Source organism: Cryptotermes secundus, unplaced genomic scaffold, assembly GCF_002891405.2.
Source record: "Cryptotermes secundus unplaced genomic scaffold, Csec_1.0 scaffold1647, whole genome shotgun sequence".
Classification (NCBI taxonomy): Eukaryota; Metazoa; Arthropoda; class Insecta; order Blattodea; family Kalotermitidae; genus Cryptotermes; species Cryptotermes secundus.
This window is the reverse complement of record NW_019726261.1, coordinates 505,560-530,207: the sequence shown is the minus strand read 5'-3', so window position 1 is coordinate 530,207 and position 24,648 is coordinate 505,560. Positions and strand designations below refer to the sequence as shown.

At 37.3% G+C, this 24,648-nt stretch overlaps 1 protein-coding gene across 7 annotated transcripts in view; it reads right to left on the bottom strand.

Moving 5' to 3' along the window:
• LOC111864158 (piezo-type mechanosensitive ion channel component) overlaps nt 1-24,648 on the bottom strand; it is a 288,244-nt gene that overhangs the window by 53,823 nt on the left and 209,773 nt on the right. For 3 of the 7 annotated variants that reach the window (XM_023851212.2, XM_023851213.2, XM_023851214.2), the window contains 3 exons: nt 21,168-21,257; nt 17,943-18,038; nt 1,640-1,910 (listed from right to left, as the gene is read on the bottom strand). In XM_023851212.2, the coding sequence (XP_023706980.1) occupies nt 1,640-1,910; nt 17,943-18,038; nt 21,168-21,257 (457 nt within the window). The remainder of the gene's footprint in view (nt 1-1,639; nt 1,911-17,942; nt 18,039-21,167; nt 21,258-24,648) is intronic. The other 4 variants (XM_023851215.2, XM_033751338.1, XM_033751339.1 and 1 more) reach the window with 2 other exon arrangements.

Here is a 24,648-nt window from a genome sequence, read left to right as displayed (position 1 = left end):
ATAGTTACAAATTGTTATATACATTATGGTGCTGTAGGGAGGTGGATGGTTCTATGTGCTTTTAAACTTTTATCTATGCATTAGTCACACTTCATACTCAACAAGTCTGCTCCCTTTTGTGTAACATGTTCCTGACCTGCAGGCTTACCTCCTTTCAATGCCTGGCAATTGCCTTCACAAAGCTACTCTACTGTAGCTCAAACAGAGACAAGAAATTAACAGCACATTTTGGTTGGAAAAAGTTACAAAGTCACAAAAGTAACNACTTAAATTTGAGGAAGAAACTAGTGAAATGCTACATTTGGAGCATAGCTCTGTATGGGGCTGAAACATGGACACTTAGGGCAGTAGATCAGAAACATCTGGAAAGTTTCGAAATGTGGTGTTGGAGAAGGATGGAGAAGATCAGTTGGACCGATTATGTGAGAAATGAAGAAGTGTTAATTAGAGTCAGTTAGCAGAGGAATATCCTACATGAAATAAGAAAACGGAAGGCTAATTGGATTGGTCATGTTTTACACAGAAAGTGCCTTCTAAAAGAAGTCATTGAAGGAAAGATAGAGGGGCAGATAGAAGTGACAAGAAGACGAGGAAGAAGACATAAGAAGATGCTGGATGACCTTGGGGACAGAAGAGGATACTGTCATTTGAAGGAGAAAGCTCTAGATTGCAATAAGTGGAGGAATTGTTTTGGAAGAGACTGTGGCCCTGTCGTCTGACAGATTACTGATGATGATGATGACCTATCAGAAAGCAACCACTTTGAAGGCTAAGAAGATAGAGGAAAATACTAAAGAGAGACTAGAGAAATAGATTTGGAGTATGGGAAGTAGCTGGATATGGCCAAGGTTTGTGTCTAATGGTAAACCTGGGCATTAGTGGTGCTAAACTTATGGGCTCTGCTACAAGAGAGTTCGTTTGTTTCTTGGTCAGTTTCTAAAGATAATGTTAGTGCCCTGTATATACCTAATTCTTAATTCAAGAAGTCCCTTTCACTTGAGCATGGTAACTAAGGAGAAGCACATGTATGTATTACATTTAACAAAGTAAAATAAGAATACTACTACTTTCTGGGATGTGATGCAATGTAGTGTAGTAGAAGTTCATTCATATTCCTCTGAGACACAGGTCATCACCCAGGCAGTCTATTTCCTCAAGATTTTCCAACCAAAATTTTGTATGCATATCTCATCTCCCTTAAGCATGCTTTATGTTCTTTCCCATCTCATTCTCAGTATAATCACCATGAAAACAACTGATTATGGACCTCATTACATAATATTCTCCATCCTCTTATTAATACTCGTACCACCTTATTGGTTCCAACTGAAAGTGATCAAAATATAAAATATTAATTTCACTGACGTAACTTTCCATTTGTTCAATCTCTAACAAAATGTCAAAAATGTATTTCAGCCTCATAAAGTGTCAGTCCTTTGTGTGAAATTTATAAGTAGGTCCTGCTTCTCTAATGAACTGTAGTATGGACTCAACAGCATTTCATTAAATGAAAGGTCCCATCAAAGGTTATATTTATGACCAAATTACACATTCTGAGAAACTGGGAATAGAAGGTGAAACACTCCCACATAATGAACATCTTTCCACTGGTTCACAGTAAATTGTAAAGTTCATATACCTCAGTGTAAGCAATCATGGTGACCCAGAAGGTTTTAGTGGGTCTTGGAATTGTGAGTGTTCCCCATAAAAACACCATGAGTGGCAGTGGCAGAGACAAGATGGTGGCCGACTTAATCTGATAGAGGAACACCATGAAGTAACACACAAGGTCTGAGTGTGAGATGATGGCAAACCACAGGGCCAGGACAAGTCGCACAATGGGAGCCTGGTCCTTGGCACTCAGCTCCTGTGTTTCATCCATCTGTTCAAGACTCACTGGAGGCTGCTGGCTACAAAAATGTTTAAAATTATCTCACAGTGATGTCCACACTTTACAAGACTAGCATTCATTAAACATGGCACTGAACAGATTTACATTATTCTATAACCTTTTCCCTGCTCATGACATGTCAGTAAAACAGTTCTGATAGACCACCACAATCCTATCTGACCAGTGCATACAAGGTGGTTTTCTACCATCTGCAATTTATACATTAAAGAGATGAAACCACAATGTAAAATATTTGGTTTCCCATACCTTATGTCACCTTGGGCACAAATATCTGTCACTGTTACATTATTCAAACCCTGTGAAACATGCGGGACATTTCTGTATAGTCAACAGCACTACACTTTGCAGTAAAAAAGTTAGAGATGATTAAATCCTAATATAGATGGGCAATGCAAGAATATGTGCTGCATATAATTCTTTATCTTATTGTTACTTCCAGCATTTCAAATGCAGTGACAATCACTTTTTGAGTTTGATGTGTGTGCAATTTCACAATCAATTATGCTGTTCTAAAAGCAAACATTCTGTCAAGATGTTCCATTCAGAAACAATGTTAATGCAAAAAGTTTGCCATAGTACTAAAATGCCTAGACATATACTATTAACCCTATAAAATTTATAACCTGTCAAGTTATCAAGGAAGTTTAGGGGTACGGGGTATGAGGTGCAACAAAGAGCCAAATTTGTCTTAATCCTCTGCTGCATTTAATGCAGCAAAAAGTGATTAAATGCTGTAACCATGCTTAATATCACTGTACTAAAAGTAATGAATGGTAAGGTAAGTTATCCCTTGGCTTAATTAATTAGGAACCAAGTGATGAAGACGTACAGGGGAGTAAAGTACAGCTCCATCCTTAGCCTTGGCACTAGATGGAAGTGGGTAGCAAGCTTTAAGCCCCTGCTGCTTTACCCCCAAAGAAAACAGCCCCCTAGTACCTACTGTACAGGAGGATGGGTGGGGCCCATAATTTATCTGGATGTAATGCAGAAGAGAGAAATCTTTCGCCCCTTCCAGGAATTTAACTCTCTAACTGAGCTATTGCGGCTCACAAAAATACATGAATGAAGAACATTTAAATTAAAAGATCTGATATCATTAGGATATGGTGAATTTAAATGGTAAACAGAAGAGATAATGCTAATTTCACCTTTAATGTTTTACATTTTCACAACTGAAGCTCTTACAGACAAAACAAGACAGTATAACATTAAGAATGAAGAAAATAACTGTACCATCAAATTTTTAACAGTAGTTTTTAAATTCAACACCTGAAAGTTTTTTGCTGATTTGTTATTGTGTATAAAGTCATTAGTCAATTAAACAAAAATACCTGAGATTTGAGGTTCACATAGCAGTAATTATAAAGACTAAAGCCTTCTAAGGTGTGATGTTGTGTTGTCTGGTAAATGTTTACTGACACTTCAGAGGAATGTGCTGCCCTCACTACTATGAAGATGAAGGCAGCAAGTTCCTCTGAAATGTTGGCAAACATCAGACTAGACAGCAACATAATCAAGAAGACATTAACCTCATTAGAACTGTCACTAAATCATATTTCTGAAAATTATGACACATATTAAGTTGTGATCCTCAGTGATGTGATGCCATCTAGTTTGGCATCAAGGGAGTAAGCAACGGCATTTCTAACTGGTTTGTGAATGATCTCTAATGTAAGGCAAAGGTAAAGCTGTCCCTGTGCTTAAATTATTAAGCACTATGCCATGAAAGCATATGGGGAAGTGGATGTATAGATCCACATTTTCTTGACCTTGGCACTAGCTGGAGTTGAGTGGTTGCTTTCATGCCCTGGCCACTTTACTTCCAGGGAAAAAGCCCCTGGTACCCATTGGATAGGAGGATGAGTGGACCCAGAGACGGTCTAGACAAAGTGGAGAAGAAAAATTCTTGACTAGGCTGGGATTCGAACTCCGACCTCTCGGTCATCCAGCCATAACTAGTTGCCATACCAACTATGCTATTCAGGCTCCTGTAAGGAGTAAATTCTAAAAACAGAGCCATTAAATTATCAATGAATACAAAAAATAATATTTCAAAGCTGAAGGAAAACAGGGTTGTGTATACAGGAGTGGGAGCCCAAAGAAAGTCAACATTTGACACCAGCTGAAATGAATATGGACTAGAAACTATAGGATATGAAGTGGGTCAATAATATGGAATTTATGAAAGCATCTAATTCTTTTACAGCCAATGTTCATGTCCCATAATTTAGCATGTTAAGTATCATAAAATATGGATGCCAATGGTAAATCCTGAAAATCTAATTCTAATTAACTCTATGAGCTTGTTTTGTAACAGAGTAAAACTTTTAATTAAATAACAGTTTTAATTGGATGCACACTTCTTTACTCTTACACCAGAGAGCAGGTCTGTAACAAACATTTCTTGGAGGACATTAATGTGAAAATTCCAAATCTGGAAGCTATAAAACCAAGTGGCTAGTGTTATATTCTTCTATTCCAAGGTTTATACTATCTGGCTGTTTCAGAAGCTGACTTGATTTTCAGGCTTCAAAGCAACAAATAATTATGAAGGAATACTACATTTATTTGGCAGGTAAGGCTCTTGAATCATATTTATTAGCCACCATCAATGAAGTGCTGGAAGGAGGTGAAGCCTCACATAAAAAACACAGCCACTATAATGTGCTGGCTAGTAGAGCATGTTAAACAATCAGCTGGGGTGACAGACAAGTATGCAGCATAGGTAGAATGATAACTACCATGTGAATACCAAGCTCTTAGGAAAAGCCTTTTCCAGTGCCACTCTGTTCACAACACATACGACATAATTACCATAGAATTAAACACCGGCATGTGGAAAGCATTTCACAGCCACTAAACATACCTGAGCTGAAATCTATCATTAATACTACACTTAAGAGGTAATTTAATTTACATGTGCAATATTAATATGTATACATATAAACATTTTTATGTAGGAGGTAAAACATTCATAAATGTTGAACAAGAAATATTATGTATGGTTCTGATATTTCAAGCAGTTATAACAAATTTATCATATTCTTAAAGCTTGTGTTATAATTCTGAAGTGATACATGAAGGTGTGTATATATAGAACGTCTATAATTACTATGGTGCCCTGATAAGTGGAACATGGTGTCTTGTTACTGGTGGTTTTAACATGCAGCAAAGTTTTTAACTAAAGCGTAGGATGGCCATAATGTCCTAGGACAAAGAAAACCTAAAATCATGGTAACAGTGAATGTACTAATGACAGTCCACCCTTAAAATGACACATTTTCTCTGCTGGTACATGCTCCTATACTACACATACCACATTCTATGTATGAACACAGGCAACTATACACTTTGCACATTTAACAGTATCTCAGTGATGGCAAAATGGGAAAAAGGCTACATGTCATTTTGCTGAATTTTAAATTCCACAGCAAAGACTTAATTTTTACGTTAATTATTCCCCCACAAAAACAAGTTGTACATAAAATGAGTAACATACAGAAAAGCTGTTACCAGTGTTGGGGCGCATTATTTACTGTAAGAAGTTTTATGGTATAGCATTTAAGTAACAGCATGCCAGGTAATTATGGATAGCATGAAAAAAAAATGGTTATATGCATAAAGGAGGTTTGCAGCTCAACTTTCTTGTCATGGTGACTGACAACAGATTTGTTATCAGTGGTATATAAAGTCTAATGCTCTCACAACACCAAACTTTCACGTTAACAGACCACCAAAGCGGTTGCATTGCTCAGCTTCAAAATCAAACAGAACTGATACTGCACTCTAATGACTGCAGGATACTGATGGATCTGCAGGTCTTTTTAACTAACTTCATGGTACAGTGTCTTTCTCAAGCAACTGATAGTCACACAATTATAAAACCTGAATAATCATTTCTATGTCCACAGATGTCTGCCAATCAGTCGAGCTACTAGAATCCAATCCACCATACCAAACTATTTTTCTATAATCCATTTTAACATTATCCTCCCATCTACAGACTGATCTCCTTATTAGGGACCTGGCATACAGGAGCAAGGAATATAATCTAAATGAATACAATTTGAGAACCGATAATGGCATGGCCGTTATGATGAAAATAACTTATTGTTAGAGTAAAAGATTGTGTGGGCAGTTACTGAAACTTCCACAGAACTGTGAATGATTATAAACAAGCTTCAGACCAATAACCATCTTACACATAACTATAGGGAGGCATATTTAGAGGCATTTTATAAGGAAAATGCAAGTCAACAGGAAAATCTATACAGAAAGGTCTGTCCATCAGTCCACCTATATTTAATCACCTATATAATTTAGTGGATATGAACGATATTTGGTAGATAATCAACACTAAAATGAACTGTGTGAATTTCATCTCGGTTCTGATTGGTCAATCAGATCACTTTACACCAAAGTAAAAACAAAACCTTTTTTGTAACCCAAATAAAAACTCTTTCAAGGTAAATATTACAGATATTACAATAACAACATATGCACTAATGCCATGGACCACAGCTATTCCTACAAAATGAGTTGCTGCTCAGCTAGTGAAGAAATTCTATGACTTTTAAGGAACCTGAGGGTCCATTACTGTGTTTAGAAGAGCCTGCCAATGTACCCAAACTTGACTTAAATCAATCCAGTCCCCACCCTATTTCTTTAAGATCCATTTTCTCCGAGTACTTTGGTTTCTCCTGCCAATCTTCATTCCACCAAATTCTCCATCATCATAATCACCCGGGGCAAGCTACAATAGGCCATTCAGTGGCCACTGTGCTGAGTGGATCCAGTTAGACTCCACCCCCACTAAGCAAATTAATTTTCAATGGACTATAAGGCGTTATATCCCAGAAGACAGAACACTTCATAACCACCGCTGTGAGAACCTCAAATCCTACACACCAGTTTTTTCTTCCAGTCACTGATAGTCTGCTTGGCAATTCTTTTTCATATTTTGCAGGCTGTAACAGGTCCTATAAATGATGTTCAGAATCTGTTACTGATAACTGATTGCAAATTTATTCCTCTTCAATTGCTCTATATGCCCTAGCACCCATATCAATCATGTCATGCAATGTTCAACCACTTTCATTAGGGATCGATGGTAGTTACAGAATAAACTTTAGAGTTGATTTGGTAATTGTTGAGTGTAGTTTGACTGACAAAATATAAATGTTTCTACTTTCATATACTTTTCATTTCTCTACTGTGCAGGCCTCAATGGCAGGTACTTCTGCCTGGAATACTGTGGTGATTTACCCAAGGCTAAAGCTAAGCCCCTTCCTTGTGCCATTCCATACACCCCAAAACCAGTACTTTCAAATGTTTGGATCCGGCTATGTAACAGTTTAACTTTGAGTTCTGTTGGCATGATACCTGCTTTCCCATTCATTTTAGCCAGGAAATCTGACTGTGAATGATTTATTAAATATATATTTGGTATAATTTCATCATCCCTCATCTGTATCGATGGAGTTAACCTTGAGAGAAGATAAGACAATTGCTATTACTATCAGTTTTATCATCCTGTTTGTAAACAGATAAACTAATAGATTCCTTCCATTTCTGTGGCAATTCTTCTATATTTCAAACTGAACTAAGAAGTTTGTGGACCTCAGTTTTATATTACCTTGGGGTTGGACCATTCTGCTGGGAATGCTATCAGTGCCTGGCGATTTACAGCACATATTCACAACAATGTCATACCAACTACCCCTTAGTGTTATATATAAGATCCTGTCACTATGGCTGATGTTTATTTTTTTATTGCTAGTGGGGTGGGACTACGTCCCTTGTACTGCGGCCACTTCTGGCCTACTGTACCAGCTCCAGATGATAGGTGAGGGTGATTGTGGAGCAATTGGTGGAATGAAGATTGGCAGGAGAAACTGAAGTACTCGGAGAAAACCTACCCCAGTGCCACTTTGTCCACCACAAATCCCACTTGACCAGACCCATGATCGAACCTGGGCCGCCGTGATGGGAAGCCAGCAATTAACCACTTGAGCTATGGCGTGGCCATATGGCTGATGTTACTTCCTTATGTACAAAAGAAAATCTGACCCCTAAGTGATGATTAAAATTCCCATTTCCATAGTAAAATGTATTTGTACGTACATAATGTATGTTATGTTCATACTTTTCATACAGTGAGTCAACTTGAAAAACATTATAAAATCTTATTTAGTCACAGAGAATTTTATTGAATGCTGTAAATCTAAATATGTCCCAGAGGTGTCAAAGGGAGAAGGATAAGGTTGGAGACATGTGTCTCACACAGCCACCTACATGACTTTAGAAAACTGACACTCCTTATCACTCCATTTTTTGTTACCCATCCTACATAGTCCCCACATTTTGGCCATGCAGATATAATATTGTCAGCCCTTTGGAGACTTCTGAAGTTTCTGCTCTTCCCACACTATTTTCACATTCTCCACAATCTTGCCAAACATTTTGCCACTAGAAAAGCTTCTGCACAGTCTTATGCCTGCAACCCTTCTGCAAATAGGAGCCTTTGCACTGGTATGTATACTTTACACAGAAACCATGTAAAATGAGAATGTCAGATATATTGAACATTAGAACACACAACATTCAGAATTTAAGCACATACTGAAATATTAAACATACATATGTTAAACAGATTAGTAACACAGATTACACCTTACCAAGCCCTTCGAAGAAGAAGCACTTACCTTCTTAGATCATACTAGAACTGAAGATGAGAAAAAACATTGCAAGAACATAAGGGATCATGCACATGCATTAAGTCATGATGCAACAGTCACTACACCACAAAGCATATCACATACATTGTCATAACTGCACAATAACAGTCATCATCCCATGAACACTATTTTGTTGCAATACATTAATCTGCCTATTATAATTTAATATTTATCTGTCTCTCGCATATAAATTTATACATGTATGACAATGGACTGCTGAAACATAGTAGAGTCCATGGTGTTCAAGGTATTCCTATATAAAATTTATAACTGTTCATCTGTTAAAGAAATTCCCGTTTCATGAAGTCTAAAGGTTCATCACTGCATGCATAACAGCTTTCCACTCAAGGCTTCTGTACTAATGTACAACATGTGATAGTTTGGCTGCTATATGATAAATGAGTGGACTTCACATTCCGCGTTTTTCCCATCTATGCATAATGTTGGTTAATATTCTCTATTCATTTTCTCTTTATTGTCACCACTACATGTTTTTGCCTAACTGGTCATCATCAGGTGTACAAGTTGCTGCAATGAAGAAATCTGCTGCTCACTGCAATACTTCTTTTGCTTTTCTTATGTAGTTGCAGGTATGTTCCTAAGTTGAATGACACAATCTACCCACAGTCCTTTGAGCCTACTGACAGGAGTACAGTTTCTATAATAATGCATTTAAGGTTCTCATAGCAGTGACTAAGAACAGTAGGGTCTTGTGTGTTGTAACACAACGTAGTTCAGAGACACCACAACATTTCATTGGAACACATCACCTCCATCCTTAGGGTTGAAGAGTAAGCCAAGCAAGATGAGGTAATAAACAAACACTGGGCCTGGAGTTGCCTGTAGACCTCTCAAAAAAGAGAGAATGTTATTTAGAAAAACAGTTTTCTGCTCCACAGCCTCAGTAGGGTCCTTAATCAATTTCTTGTAGGCTTTGTCCTCCATGGCAGCAGCAATCTTCAGGCTACAGTCTGTGGTGTAGAAGATCACAGTCACATTTTCCTTGCAGATGGACAAATGAGGAGTTCAACCTTAGCTTTTAGGGTTCAAAGGAACTTTCTTTCTGTGTCAGTGTCTCTGGGCTTGCAGGAGCATTTCAGGATCCTGACATTTTCCTGCCACACCTCTTCAGCAGCCTCCACTGGTAAGGCACCTATAACCTGCTCCACCCTGCAGATGTCCTCAATAGGCAGTACTGCAGGGGTCACAGCGTAATTCAGACCTTTACATAAGGCCAACTACATTGCGTCCTTCATGGCAAAGTGCTTACACACTGACAAGTCTTCCTGCTATTATGCTGGAGAGGTGCATGTTGAATCTTGTGCAGGTGCTGAAATTTGCTACATTGCCTGCTTTTGTAGTCAGAAGCAACATGTAAGGGCTTCTTGGCTGCTATATGATACATCAGGTCCAAACCATCTGATAACTCACCACCAGCGTAAGTGCAATCCCAGCAATTACTGAGACACCACACAGTTTCCATCTTATTTGGTGTATCCACTCACAAAGCATGGCAGATCCTTTTGGAAGCTTCAGACCGTATGTGGTGCTGGAACTAGAAGAAATGAGGTCCTGTGCTTTGGTTCCTGCACCTCAGAAAGAAGCTTGCTGCCTGTTTTTGCTGGTTTCTTGCTCGACTTACACTTTTACCCTGAAGATGGAGGTGATATGTTCTCCAAAACGTCTGGCTCTCTTTGAACTACATGAAATTACAACCAAGAAGAACATATTCTTTATAGCTTTATGCCCTCTGTGTCATAATCGTTCATAATCTATCGGTTTCCTGATGGAAGACAGTAACTCACTCCAGAAGTTTATGTGGTGAAATTGAGCTATATAATTCATCTTTCTCGGCCATACTGCCACAATTTATACTGATATAAAAGAGCCTTATTAAATTAAGATACAACTGAATCAGTGATGACATCGGTACTCACTATCATTCCGATGCTTATCTTATGAGGGAAAGAAATTGACTTGGGCTCAAAGCATGCATGTAACAGAGAAATTAACAACCTTTCCAAAGTTTTCCTTACAAAATGGATCGATTTTTGTATTTACCCTTACCCACTATCATTAACACTTTCTGAGAGACAGAGCATGATGGGCAAATGGACCCTGTAAATTTACACACACATGCATGATCTCACACAAATACAAACATTCTTATATGAAAATTCTTAGCATATAAGAAATCAATTTATTAATCAAACTCATCAGAACATCTTCTATTTCAATATTATATTAATCTATGCACACAAAAGCAAAGAAAGTATATATGTAACACTCTCATATGTAACTGAAATGTGCTTTCAAGGTCTTATGGAACTGAAACTGAATACAAGAAACTGTGACATTAATCATGCACTAGCATATTTCATTTAACAATCCCATTAATAACAACAACCAAGTGTGGAAATTCTTGCATTTTAATGAACACATTTTTCTTAGATGATAACTATATACATCTTACTTAATTAACACTCAGCAAATCATTCTGTTGCAGATGGACAGAACTGAAACCAAAGAGAAGTCAAAAAGACTGATAAAACCATGTCAAGAAGAGGCAGCATATGCTAGCACAGTTATGCAAAGAAACGTGATGCTCAGGCTAAGGAAACCAATTCCTTCAGTGAAGTCAGCAGTTCCCGAACTTCATTTCTTCAAAAGCCTCCTCCTTAGTAGTAACAAAAGAACCCTGCCCTAAAATAGCAATTTTCTTTCTGATATTTCCTCACTTACATAATAACAATTCTTCTCATTCCAAGATACACGTATTACATCTGATTACCACACATCTAAACATTTTTCGTGGTGGCTCACAAACTCTTCACTTCTGAAGGAAAGAAAGGTTGGATTATTTAACAATGCTTTTCCAGCTGCATAAATTATATAATGCGTAATGGTAGACTGCCTGTGAGTGATGAAATAAAAAGTGACTGGGGAACCTTGGTTCCCAGGTTTAACGTTGAAAACGTAATGAAATTGAGATTTGTACTAGAATAAATCTACTTTGTACATTAATTCATGCTGTCATTTGGCATTTAACTTTGTTCGTTTGGGTACATTTTTACAATTAACTTCTAACCACTTCCTTTTCCTGTACACTCTCATACATGCAGCACAACTATTACCAGAGGACATCTTAAGTGCATGACATCATATGCTGCCAGCTTGCCTATAGTAAGTCTTGGTGTCAAAACAGATATTTATTACTCTTTGACAGTTTCGGTCTTGTTTTTGTGGGGCGCCCTTTCTGACAAGAGGATGGGTCTGTCTTTTGCAAATGCTGCTGACCCTTGCCAGAGCAGTTTTTCTCGGGTCTTAGTCCCTTGGACTTGTGACCATATTTTACTGTCTCAGTTTTGAGACTTCCATTTTCGTCACCTCCTATGACTTGCAGGGTCAAGGTGGAGGTATTCGAACCCGCCTCCAAATGGGCAGTTTGTATTTCACTCGTATTTATAAGGTTCCAGCACTAACCACACAGAAAACATCGTTGCCATGGTTTTCCCGTTTCCTCTATTGTTCCGTGTTGATTCATTGATGTAGTAACGTGTTAAATTGCCGTTACTTAGAAATGTACCAATAATTACAAATTGTTACATATTTCATTACTTATGTTATAAATTCTGTCATGTAACAAATTCTATTACTAATGGTTTAATTTCATTTGCACCCTCATAAATTAACGTTTTCAACCTTAAAACAATAAACCCAGCAGCAGTTCCGACACCTTATCTGAATCCATGTCATGATATTTTGCTTGGGGGTTTTGTCTGAACACTTTAAAGCACAGTGGTCATTATATATACCACATGTTTTAACATTAAAAATTGTTGTTATTTTGCCCAAAGAGTGTTTTTATGATTTTCACCAGCAATTCTTTCCCTATTCAGTATTAACCAGTCAATTTTATAATGTTCCATCCTGTTTCTTTAATAGTTATAAGGGTCTCTGTATATGAGTACTATCTCACAAATTTCATTTGTATAATAATACAATTATGTACTATACTATATACTATTTTTCAGTCACATGATCCTTACCAAGTAGAGGTTATGCATAAAGCCACTAGAACCATTATGACATGAAAGTAATTCCCTATGTATTACAAGCCAGATACCTCTTTTAATTTTACAAACTTATAATATTAAAATATTAAAAATTTTTATCAATATATAGAAATTAAAAAAAAAAAAAAGGATGAATAATATTGTGTCACAACATACGAGTATGTATACTAGACAGGTTTTGCAGATGTCATTATTGTTATGAATTGTCTCATAGGTGTAGATTAACTCTTTATCATATACTGTCTCTTGCATGAGAAGAGATGGATGTTATAATCTTAATTTTTGGTTGGCTCCAACAAGGTTCCATATTTTATTCTTTTGGTCAGCCTGCAATATCTATAAAGAAGAGCTGAGATGTTACAAAATTGAAATGTTATGGGTAAGGTGAGCCAAGTGCTTAGTTAGTTATGTATTACACGACGGAGATGTATGGGTGAGTGGATGTATTCCTCCACCATTCTCAACTTTGGCACTAGATGGAGGTGAGTGGTACCTATTGGACAGGAAGCTGGGTGGGCCTCAGAACTAGTCTGGATACTGTGGAGAAGAAAAAAATCTCTTGTCCATGCTGGGAATCAAATCCGGTTCCTTGGCTGTCCAGACCATAGCCTAAATGCTATACAGACTGAGCTATCCACCATTATCATCATCTTCAAGCGCTGAGCTTTTTAGTTTTTTCTATCTTCAAATATCAAGCCATCTTCTTCCCGGTTTTACTGGATTACTGAGCTATCTAGAATACTAATTTCTTGTGACTGGATTCTTTAGCCACCAAATTATCTTACTTATATTTGTGTTCATTGGGGTTCTTCGGTTTAGTATTCTGGCACATGGGAAATATCTAAAACCATACAGAAGTCCTTTTCAGTTATCTTTTTGTTATTTTCTGGTAAAGTATGCTATAGAGTATTTACATAAGATTTAGCACTGAGGGTTTCTGTCTTGCAGGGGATGACCTGTATTCTGCCTATCCGGTGTGAGACCTACAGAAATGGTTTTAGCATGGGAATGAGGGTATGATCAGGCTAGGTGATGCAAGAGTTGTTGTCTGAGGAATTTATAATTGTCATTGACTGGATTATGTATGTCCATAAGTTCACTGTTCATACGATGGGGTACCCAAAAGAAACCGAACTAATTTTTTTGTGGGCAGAGCTTTTGCAGTACCTCGTTTTGCCACTGTGAGCGCATAGAGCTAACATTCCTGAGTCGATAAGCCAACTACCGTTGCTTCAGAAGGTAAGGACTAGTTTCGGCAGAGTTTATAGTGACAACTGTTTTGTGTGATCGTCGTTTTTGTAATGGCTGATTTTCGTGAACAGCATGTGGCGGTGAAATTCTGCTTTTTGCTCGGGAGAAGTGGAACAGAAACTCTTGAAATGTTAAAAACGGCGTACAAGGATGATGCTATGGGGAAAACTCAAGTGTTTGAGTGGTTTTCCCGTTTCAAAAATGGTGAAATGTCAATTGATGACAAACCTCGTTCTGGTCGTCCTTCCACGGCCCGAACACATGAAAATGTTGAAAAAATTCGTGAAATCATCAAGGAAGATCGACGACGGACCATTGAAGAAATTGTGGAGCTGTCGGGAGTGACTTGGAGCTCAGTTCAGCGAATTTTGACAGAAGATTTGGGAATGAAAAGGGTGGCTGCGAAATTCGTGCCACGACTGCTGACTGCTGAACAAAAACAAGGTCGCGTGGAAGCATGCTGTGCTTTGAAAGAAGAGTCCCGAAATGATCAAAACTTTTTTTCAAAAATTATTACCGGTGACGAAACCTGGTGCTATGCTTACGATCCTGAATCAAAGCAACAATCAAGGCAGTGGAAGACTTCAAGTTCGCCTCGCCCCAAGAAAGCTCGTCAGGTGAAATCAAACACGAAAACAATGCTCATTTGTTTTTTCAATGTGGGAGGAGTCGTCCATTCAGAGTTTGTTCCGCAGGGTCAGACAGTTAACCAGGCTTTCTACTTGGAAGTTTTGAAAAGATTGCGCAACAGTTTGTGGTGGAAGCAGCCAGATTTGTGGGTTTTCCATCATGACAATGCCCCTGCTCACACAGCCCTGTCTGTACGACAATTCTTGACCAAAAATGGTATGACCCCCATTCCTCACCCTCCATACTCACCCAACCTTGCCCCGTGCGACTTTTTTTTGTTTCCTCGAATAAAAGACACATGAAAGGAAAGCGTTTTGCTGATGTTGCTGAGGTGAAGGAAAAAACGACGGAGGCACTGTCAAGCATCTCAAAAGATGAATTTAGACAATGTTTTGAAAAATGGAATAAAAGACTAGACAAGTGTATTAGTGTAAGTGGAGAGTACTTTGAAGGGGATTGAAGGTTTGTGCTTAAAATTTGAATAAATAAGTTTAAAAAAAAATAAGTTCCGTCTCTTTTGGGTACCCCCTCGCATGACTGTGTAATTAGGTTTGTATATACTGTCATGTGTGGGGCGGTACGCATGATGAGAATGACACTTTTTTGGTTAGGATGATTGGATTTATTAGCACTTCGGTTACAGTCTCTCTTAATCACATTTACTACAGTGCTATCACTGAATTAAACTTTGTAATTCACTGTTACACACACACACCAGTCCTCTCCTGGTAACGCAATTAAAACACATGAAATAGCGCTTCAAATCACTCCAACTACTACACAAAAATAAAATGTTCGAATAAAACTTTAAACCTTCACAGGATGACCTCCTGTGTTCTTCTGTATTCCTGGTTCCAATTTCCTCTGTTCGCGTGCTTCCACCGCTATTACCGCTCTCGTAACTCATAATTAGTATAACTGTTCTCATAGCTGTTCCTAGTAACTCTGTCACTCTACTTCTAGTTATAATTCTCTCTCAACTTACAGCTCACAGCTCTTGTTATGTAGCTGCAGCATGGACTGTATAGGAACCAATTCTATTGTTGTTGACACAGACCACACAGAAAACATGTCACATGATATCTCATCCATCCACTGGCGCATTGAATGTTGCCTAACAAACAAGCTATAAATATTCATCTCAACTGTAGGTTGTTGTCTAGAAACTTTCCAGCCATCCACATTACAATATGGAATCTTTCAAGTGTTCATGTAGCTGCACTTTCTTTATTATAAATAACTGCCAATCTCCTAGGGGACCATATGAATATCCTGTTTCTGGGGTAAGCTGGACATACTACCGAAGAGACGAGATAGCAACATATACTTAGTTTTCTCTGTGTTTACTTCTAGACCAACCTCTTTACTTGCATCAATTAAAAGTTTGTGTGTTTTTCTTTATGGTATCTACATTATCACCCAGTAGATTCACATCATTGGCATACGCCAACATCTGATGTGGTACGGAACCTTGTTAGCATCAAAAATAAAGATTTTAACTTACATCTTTTCTCATACAAGAAATAACATGATAGGAGGTCATCTTACCTACATGACAATTCATAACAATAAAACAACTACAAACCCAGCTGATGTGCATATATCATGACATAATCTTACTGATGTAATAGTTAGTTTTTAAATTTTTATGAACTGAAAGGAAATTATATTTAATAATCTATATAAATAAAAATGTAAATGTTCGTTTGTTACCCCTCAAAAATCTCCGAAAGTTCTTCACCGATTGCTTCGAAATTTTGACACAAGGTTGCATTCGAATGTGTGCGTGTTTTTATATACCTACTAGCTGTACCCGGCCACGTGTGAATCCGGAAAGTATACTTCCATGGAAACGCAATAACAGTTGCATAGGAATTGCTGAAACAACAAACGCGTTTCCCCAGAGATTAAAGGATATGAGGTTCCGTTGCGTAACAACGGATGAAACCGGAAAGTATACTTGAATGGAAACGCAATAACAGTGGGCCGTTGCATAGGAATTGCCGAAACAACAAACGCATTTCCCCAGAGATGAGAGGATAAGAGGTTCTGTTGTGTAACAACGGATGAAACCAAACACTTCTACAAGGTGTTCTGTGCTAGCATTTCCTAAGCAACAGATGAAACTAACTCTTCAATAAGGTGTTCCCTATCCCGTCTGAACGCTGGCTATATGTATAAGAGAGTGTAGCTCTGGCGACTGTTCAGTATCACGAGTGTCTTGAGTATCACGAGGTCACAAGTATCACAAGAGATTCCGAGTGAAATAACAGCAGAGATCCTGAGTTAGAGTTTTGGATTCGACTCTGGCAGCGTTTCCCCAGTGATAGACAACAGAAGGCTCATTGTATAGCATCCACTGAGGTATAAATAGTCCAGCTTGGACAAGAAGCAGTCAGTCTCGGGGCAGATGCCAAGGGATACAAAAGAGAGTCTGGAAGTAACCACTGAAGGAGTCAGTCTTGGGATAGCTACCGCCAAATATGAACAGTTTCGATTTATTTTCATTTTGATTTAATTATTTCGTGTGACACTGCGCTGGAATTGGGCTGTGTTGTTTACCATAGCGTTCATTTCGTGAGTATAGTTTATTTTTCATTGTTTTTCATTTCGTTTTCTTAACTGATTTCCTTATTTTTCAGTGCAATTGGCGGTGGGATTGAGCTGTGTCGATTGATCTGCGTTTGAATTGAAATATTTCGTTAGAGTGAGCCACAGCAACGTGTGGCCGGGTACAGCTAGTTTAATAATATATGTTTGTAAAATTACAACATGGATCTGACTTTGAATACGCAAAGAATGACTTTTGCACAAACTTAATATTCTAGTGCACTTTTGTATCATTTTTGCATAACCTCCCCTTGATGATGGTTATGCCACCAAAACATGTTTTGGAAATAATTACATCATTATACAAATAAAGTTTGAGATGATATAAAGAAACTCTTATAATTAAACAGTTGATCTTTACAATGGGGAGACAGTGTGATTTCTGTGAGACAAGAACTGGAATTTTAAATGTCATTTACATGAATTTCAGGATTTGTAAAGATAAAATAACATTGGCACATAAAAATTCTGATGTTATACATTTCTATCATGTTAACACCATGAAATATATTAAGATGCCACAATTGCACATAAACTATAGTTTGGGAGCAACTGACTAACCATTCACTTCACCATTTGAAGAATGCTTCCACCGAATCTCTGTTAATGAAGTGTGCAGTATATCTGTGAATTCAGCTTCCAAACCCTGAGCTTAATTTCTTTTTAACATTATTCTGGTATACACAACATTATCCATGCATCCACACACAAGGAATGACAGGTTACCTGCCAATATCAGACAAATCAAGGCCACGCTCCATACTAGGGGCCAGAACACGGATCTCAGGTATAGTCAGCATCTCCTCCGCCCACACCTGGAGTCTGCAGGGGAGACAGAGCCAAACTACACACCAACACTACCCACAACAACCCAGCACCACATGCACCATTTCCATGCAACCAGGGTGGAATGCTGTCATACAGGACTCTTTTATGAATGTAAAAGCACTTGTACATAATTCTATCTGGTTTGACCCAAAACTGATAACCATTATCCTTTTTTGCTGATGATACCGTTTAGTGGTGGGCTGGTGTGTTCATATTTCAGAAAAAGTATCTGTCTCCATCTTCATAGTAAAGTCCCTCCAAAACACTGGCAAACTAGCATACCACAGTGTCATTGCCCAAAAATGGAGACACAAATCTTAAAGAACTCTCATGTATGCTGTTTCATGTATTACAACTCTGAAGATGAGTTTTTTTTTCAAATGGAAGTCTATTTATTATTTAACACGGCTATCCATGGCATTAGAAGTAAGGTAGGTAAAGTGAACTTATCCCTGTGCTCAACTAATTAAGCACTAAGCCATGAAGATGTGTGGGGGAGTCAATGTATACGCCAATGATTTTTTTGACCTTGGCACCAGTTGGAGGCGAGTGGTCAGCTTCACATCCTGGCTGCTTTACCTCCGTGGGAAAAAGCCCCTGGTACCCAATGGATAGGAGGTTGAGTGAATCCCAGAGCAGTCTGGATGACATCAAAAAGTGAAAATTTTTGCTCCCACTGGGACTTGAACTCTGACCCCTTGGTTGTCCAGCCTGTAGCCAGTCGTTACACCAACTGCATTATCCCAGTTTCCCATGGCATTAGAGCAACTGCCAAATTCAAACTAACTGTAGTACAGTAAAATACCATGCAAACTGCTTCCAGCACTTTTGACCGTGTAATCACTTTTAACAACTAACATGATGTTTAGCAGAGTCGGTATACTTAAGCAGCTGTAGCCAATTTTGAAAATGGCATTTCGTTACAGGGGAATAAAAATACAGAACGTGGATCTGTAAGGCATAAGTTGTCTCCAGTCCACATCCAGGTACAAACTCTTTATCTTTAATATCTGTGAAGTTATAGTGAATAATTTCAAAACCAGCTGTTTCTAAAAGATGGGAAATTACATAAAAATCACATTTTACCCTTTCAAGTCATTGGCAGGACTCAAGTCTGACTTTGGGAAATGTACCACTCTCTTGTTGAACTGAGAGCAATAATTTATAATTAAAAGAGAATAACTCAGAAGGCAACTAATGGCATGTCAAAAACCAAAATAAATGAACCTCAAAGGGACTCCTCTATTAAATTCAGTCTTGCATTCAGAAACGGCACATTATAATCCTATGTTAGAATGACAAAATAAACTGGACCTTGTGGAGTGCCATGCATTAAAGTAAGTGAACCTCAAACAGTTACAAGGTTTTGGACTATGTATGTCAAAAGTTAACTAGGTTCTGGAATGAATGTGAACCAAATGATATATTTCCAAACCCAATATTAGTTATCTTGATCCTTGACATTTAGTTTCTACAAGACTGTTAGCAGACAATGGCAACAAAGATGTGGATGCTGACAATGAAGCTGGAACATAATTACAAATTTCACACACTAGCACCACAGAACTTATTTCAGCACACAATGAAACCATAGAACTGCATTTGTAATGAAGCTCAGACAATATAAATAATTCTGTTACTGTCATGAAAATCACCATCTACTTAAAGAAATTAGTCCTGTTCTGATACACAACAAAACCACAGCAGAAGCGATATTTTATGGGAGAGAAACAAATCTTACCAAGCAATACACACACCACAGTCAAAACACAAATTAATTAATTAATTCTGTTATTGTCATGAAAATCACCATCTACTTAAAGAAATTAGTCCTGTTCTGATACACAACAAAACCACAGCAGAAGCGATATTTTATGGGAGGGAAACAAATCTTACCAAGCAATACACACACACCACAGTCAAAACACAAATTAATTAATTAATTCAAAACAGGGTTAAGATTTAGTTATGTCTCTCCATTTAGTCTAAGCAGAACTTAAATCAAAGGAATTAAAGTTTAGGTTAGGAAAAGTATACNCACAGCAGAAGCGATATTTTATGGGAGAGAAACAAATCTTACCAAGAAATACACACACCACACTCAAAACACAAATAAATTAATTAATTCAAAACAGGGTTAAGATTTAGTTATGTCTCTCCATTTAGTCTAAGCAGAACTTAAATCAAAGGAATTAAAGTTTAGGTTAGGAAAAGTATACAGTATCGATAAAGCAACAAAGTAATCAGACTTGAAAGGATTCTGACAATGGTGTATGCTGTACAGAACTATCAGGCTTATTTTAGACGCTATCCATCGTCTGGTATATAGAAGACAATATATACCACATGATGGATAGAGTCCAAAATAAGCCTAATAGTTCTGTACAACAAAGTATTGTAGCAAAATAAAATACAGTGGTGATGTAAGAGTTTGTTATATAATAAAATATCATTATTATACGTCATGTGCTGGGAAAATCTGAACATAAAATCGTAGGTGGGAATCAAATAAATAAAACATTAAAAAATATAACTGTCACTTTTATAAACTGGTGCAGTGACTTTAATGTGACCAATAAAATCACTTGTATTATAATTTAGATGGTACTCTATATGTAATAAATGTAATCTTATAAAAATTAATTCATTATTTATGAGACTAAAATTGTAGTGTGTTACCTGCTATTATGTATTAAATTATTTACAAAGCTCTTTTACACTGGACACACAATTATGCAAACTGGCACATTATTTATCATTAGTCATACTGTGTTAACATGTATTTGAATTCTTTACTGCATTAAACTGCAGGTCTGTCTACATTATCAAAGATTTAGTGATAATTTATCTTATGACTGCACAACAAGCTAATGAATAAGACTAGGCAAAATAAATAATATTAAATTTTTCTTCATTTCTTGCCATCTCCATATAAACTTACTGTTCATAAAACCACCACTTCCAGAAACATACAAATTTCTGATTTTTCAATATTAAAGGAATAATGCATTGTGAAATTCTTATTACATTAAGTAGAAGAGACTCAAATGCTCTTGCAACATGTAAGTAGTGAGCTGAATTCGCATTCCAACAGCACAAAACCTATGATGGATGGGCTCTCACCTGCCCAAGGGCTCCACTTCATCTGGTGTGCTTTCATCTATCTGGTCCAGTGATGTGCTGGCCCTGGCTGGGAGGGGAACAGGATCTAGCCTAAACCAAGCAATCCAGTACAGTGCAGCAACACAAGTTAAAAAACTGAAACACGCATACAGGAGTTAAGGGCAGGCAAAATGAAACATACTGATGATATTACAAAGACTCATTTGTATTTTACAACAGTATGACAAAAATCCCAACCCAATTTATTATGCAATGCTGCAGAGTTTATATTCAGGACACTAAATGGTAACATCTTCAAAATAATTTGTAACAGGAAGATTTACAGATTTACAGGTTCTATAGCACATGAAGAAAATACAATAAATTTTTATCCAGTCTGTGCATTTATTCTGCAGAGAATAACAGTTATAAAAGACAAAGTGGACAAGTTCTGTTTCTGTGGCTGAGTTAACAACGTTACAGAACTAAACAGGGTGCAACATCAAATGAATATTCTAAAATTCTGAATAAATGAGTATCAAATTTGCATTAAAGCAAGACATTGGCTGATAAACTATTTATATGAAATAAATAAATAAATAAAAGATACATTAAAGGTGCCTTTATAAAATTCATTCAAAAATTGATTTGCCAAGAGCATGAAATGTAACTATATCCTTCTCATTTCCACATGGCTCACACTAAACGCATATTTTGGGTTTTAAATAAGAAAAAAAAAATGTTTTCCGTTTGTGCGTGTATACTTCCACAGAAATTGAAAATTATGCATCGTAAAATGCCACATATATTTACTTCTGAATTTCTACAGCTATCAGGAGAGATGGTACTCTACATTCAGAATAGAGAATATTCCTTAATCAGATCTTGTTCCAGAAACAGTAAAATCTGACCTTTTACATCTGCATGTGGGAAACTTTGTATTATAAGGCAATTAAAGACAAAGTCAAGGAAGGTAATCTGATATGAACTAAATTATAATATTGTTAATTTTCATACTGTTTCCTATTTTAAACAAACTAAACAGTTGAAATCTGATTCCTATCAGGTTCTCAGAAAGCAAGAATTTAGTACACACTTCCACTTTGCAACAATTTTTAATTCTGATGGACATAAGTAGCGCAAGCTACCGTTTCTGTTTTCTAGTTTGTTCCACGCTACTTTTTAAAGTGTCAAGCCAGGATCCAATGCTACCAGTATGACTATAATTTAAAAAATATTAATTTACTTTTAGTATCTGTCACAAATACCAAACTTTAGTGGTCTGTGTGTCTGTTTACCTCAACAAAAACTACACATACAAGTCAAGGAAAAAGAGAGGAATGGTTACATAACCAAAGATTTTGAATTATAAAACTGGCAGACATTACCACTGAACAGGGGTTTAGTAGTTGAACAGACCCCAATTCAACAAAGATTATTCTAATGTGCAGGCATTTTGTTTTAAGGCCACCGAATTAGTACAGTGGCTACCAGGGCTAAAACATTCACACATACACACAAACAGATACTGATAAATAAAGCCAAACTCATGGGGACTTAAAAGGCCAAAAGAGAAAATAAAAACATATACAGACATAGCACACTATATACACATACAGATGGAAACACTCATGTAGTTATAGGAAAACAGATACAACAAAACATACAGAGAAATGAACCAACACATATAAACGTACAAGAATAAGGACAGAATATAAATATAAACACACACAGAGGGTCACAAACACAGACATAAACACACACAAAGTACTGCAGGAATACTGTTTCCATTTGAAAAGCACAACTAAAAAATAATGATGTTTAAGATGATGCACATGAAATGGAAACTCAAATTCTGAAACTAATACTTTATCATCAGATAAAAGAATGCAATAAATATGTAGATATACAAACAGGATCACATTATATGAGAGAGTGCTGTTTACAAACAGTAACACATTATATGCCAGAATGTTGTTTATAATTCCACACAACATTTTGTGAAGTTACTTCACACTGATGTGAATTGATGTAACCCACAGGATGATGAAAGATGTTCAGAATTCTGAAATACATAACCAACAATATTGGTGTCGTATGTGATAAGTTTTGTGACAAATTCAGCGTTTTCTTTTTTTTCTCACTTTATTTTCAAAGCTACAGGCAGTCTAAGCCTCACAGTACTGTGAATAATGATACGGAACCCCAAACAAGAGCAAGGTAAAGCTGCTAATGAAAACATATGGGGGAGTGGAGGTATAGCTGCACCTTCCTTGATCTTGGCAATAGATGGAGGTGAGTGGTCAGCTCCACAACCCTGCCACTTTAGCCTTGGGGAAAGAGCTCCTGGTATCCATTAGATAGTAAGCTGGGTGGGACCTAGTGTCAGTCTGGATGCTGTGGAGAAGGGAAAAATTTTACACGAACAGAACTTGAGCCAATAGGACCTAATGCCAAATATTTTTATTTGTTATGGCCTTTAAACATATCACAATGTTGCGCTTTGCTGGATGCATTTTGGAAATTGAAAACGTTGAATTTTTCAGAATTCTGTATGAAAAATAATTGCTGATATATTTCATAAAGGTATGTGAATACAAATTAACTTCAAATAGTACAGCTGCCTACCTAGATGTAAAAACTATGTTCCAGAGATAGAGATTTGATTGAATTTGGTGTTGAAAGCCTTTACTAAAATTTCCAGTAGCTTCTCAGTTCAAACTTCATAAAACGAGCTACTAGTTTTATAAATGTCTAAATATGTATGTCCTTAAACATGTTTCCATACATATCAAGTCAATCTAAAACTGTTTCAAACAAAACTTGTAGACTCTAATGTAATGTGCATAATATGTCATATTAAGACAGACATTGTCCTGGCCAAGAATCAAACCAGGCACCTACTAAGTACAAGATATACACACTACTGCTTAAGTCAATCTCATCCCCTGACCAATAATCACTAATACTATCTCTTTGATCATGATCCATTTGGTGTTATGGGCTAGGAAATGACAGATTTGTGGGAACATCCCACATATTATCAAGCATTTCTGCAACGCTCACTACTCAGCTCACTTTTCACCATCATGCGCGCTAACCAATCACATTGCTTCAAACGTTTGCATTTATACAGTGCTTGTGGCTAGCCCGCATCTACATCATTACGCACGCTAGCCAATCAGCGCTCAGCAAATTTTCGCTCCACCATCGAGCATCGTATAAAAGGAGTAGCTCCGACCCGGCATCTTCAGTGTACGATCAATCTTCACTCAAGCAACATCCACCAGCACACTTCTCGCAAGGGGGGGGGAGTGATGATCTTCACCACGTGTGCTTCCAATCACGTCGGGGTCACCAATGTGGGATGTCATATGAAGAGACAACCACTAGTTGAACTGTCCTATAGGATTTATTGCAGCTGCAGATTCTTCACTTAGATGTCTTGCACAGGATATGTACTGGGTGTGATCCATGCTGACAGGTCTTGATGGAAGTAATG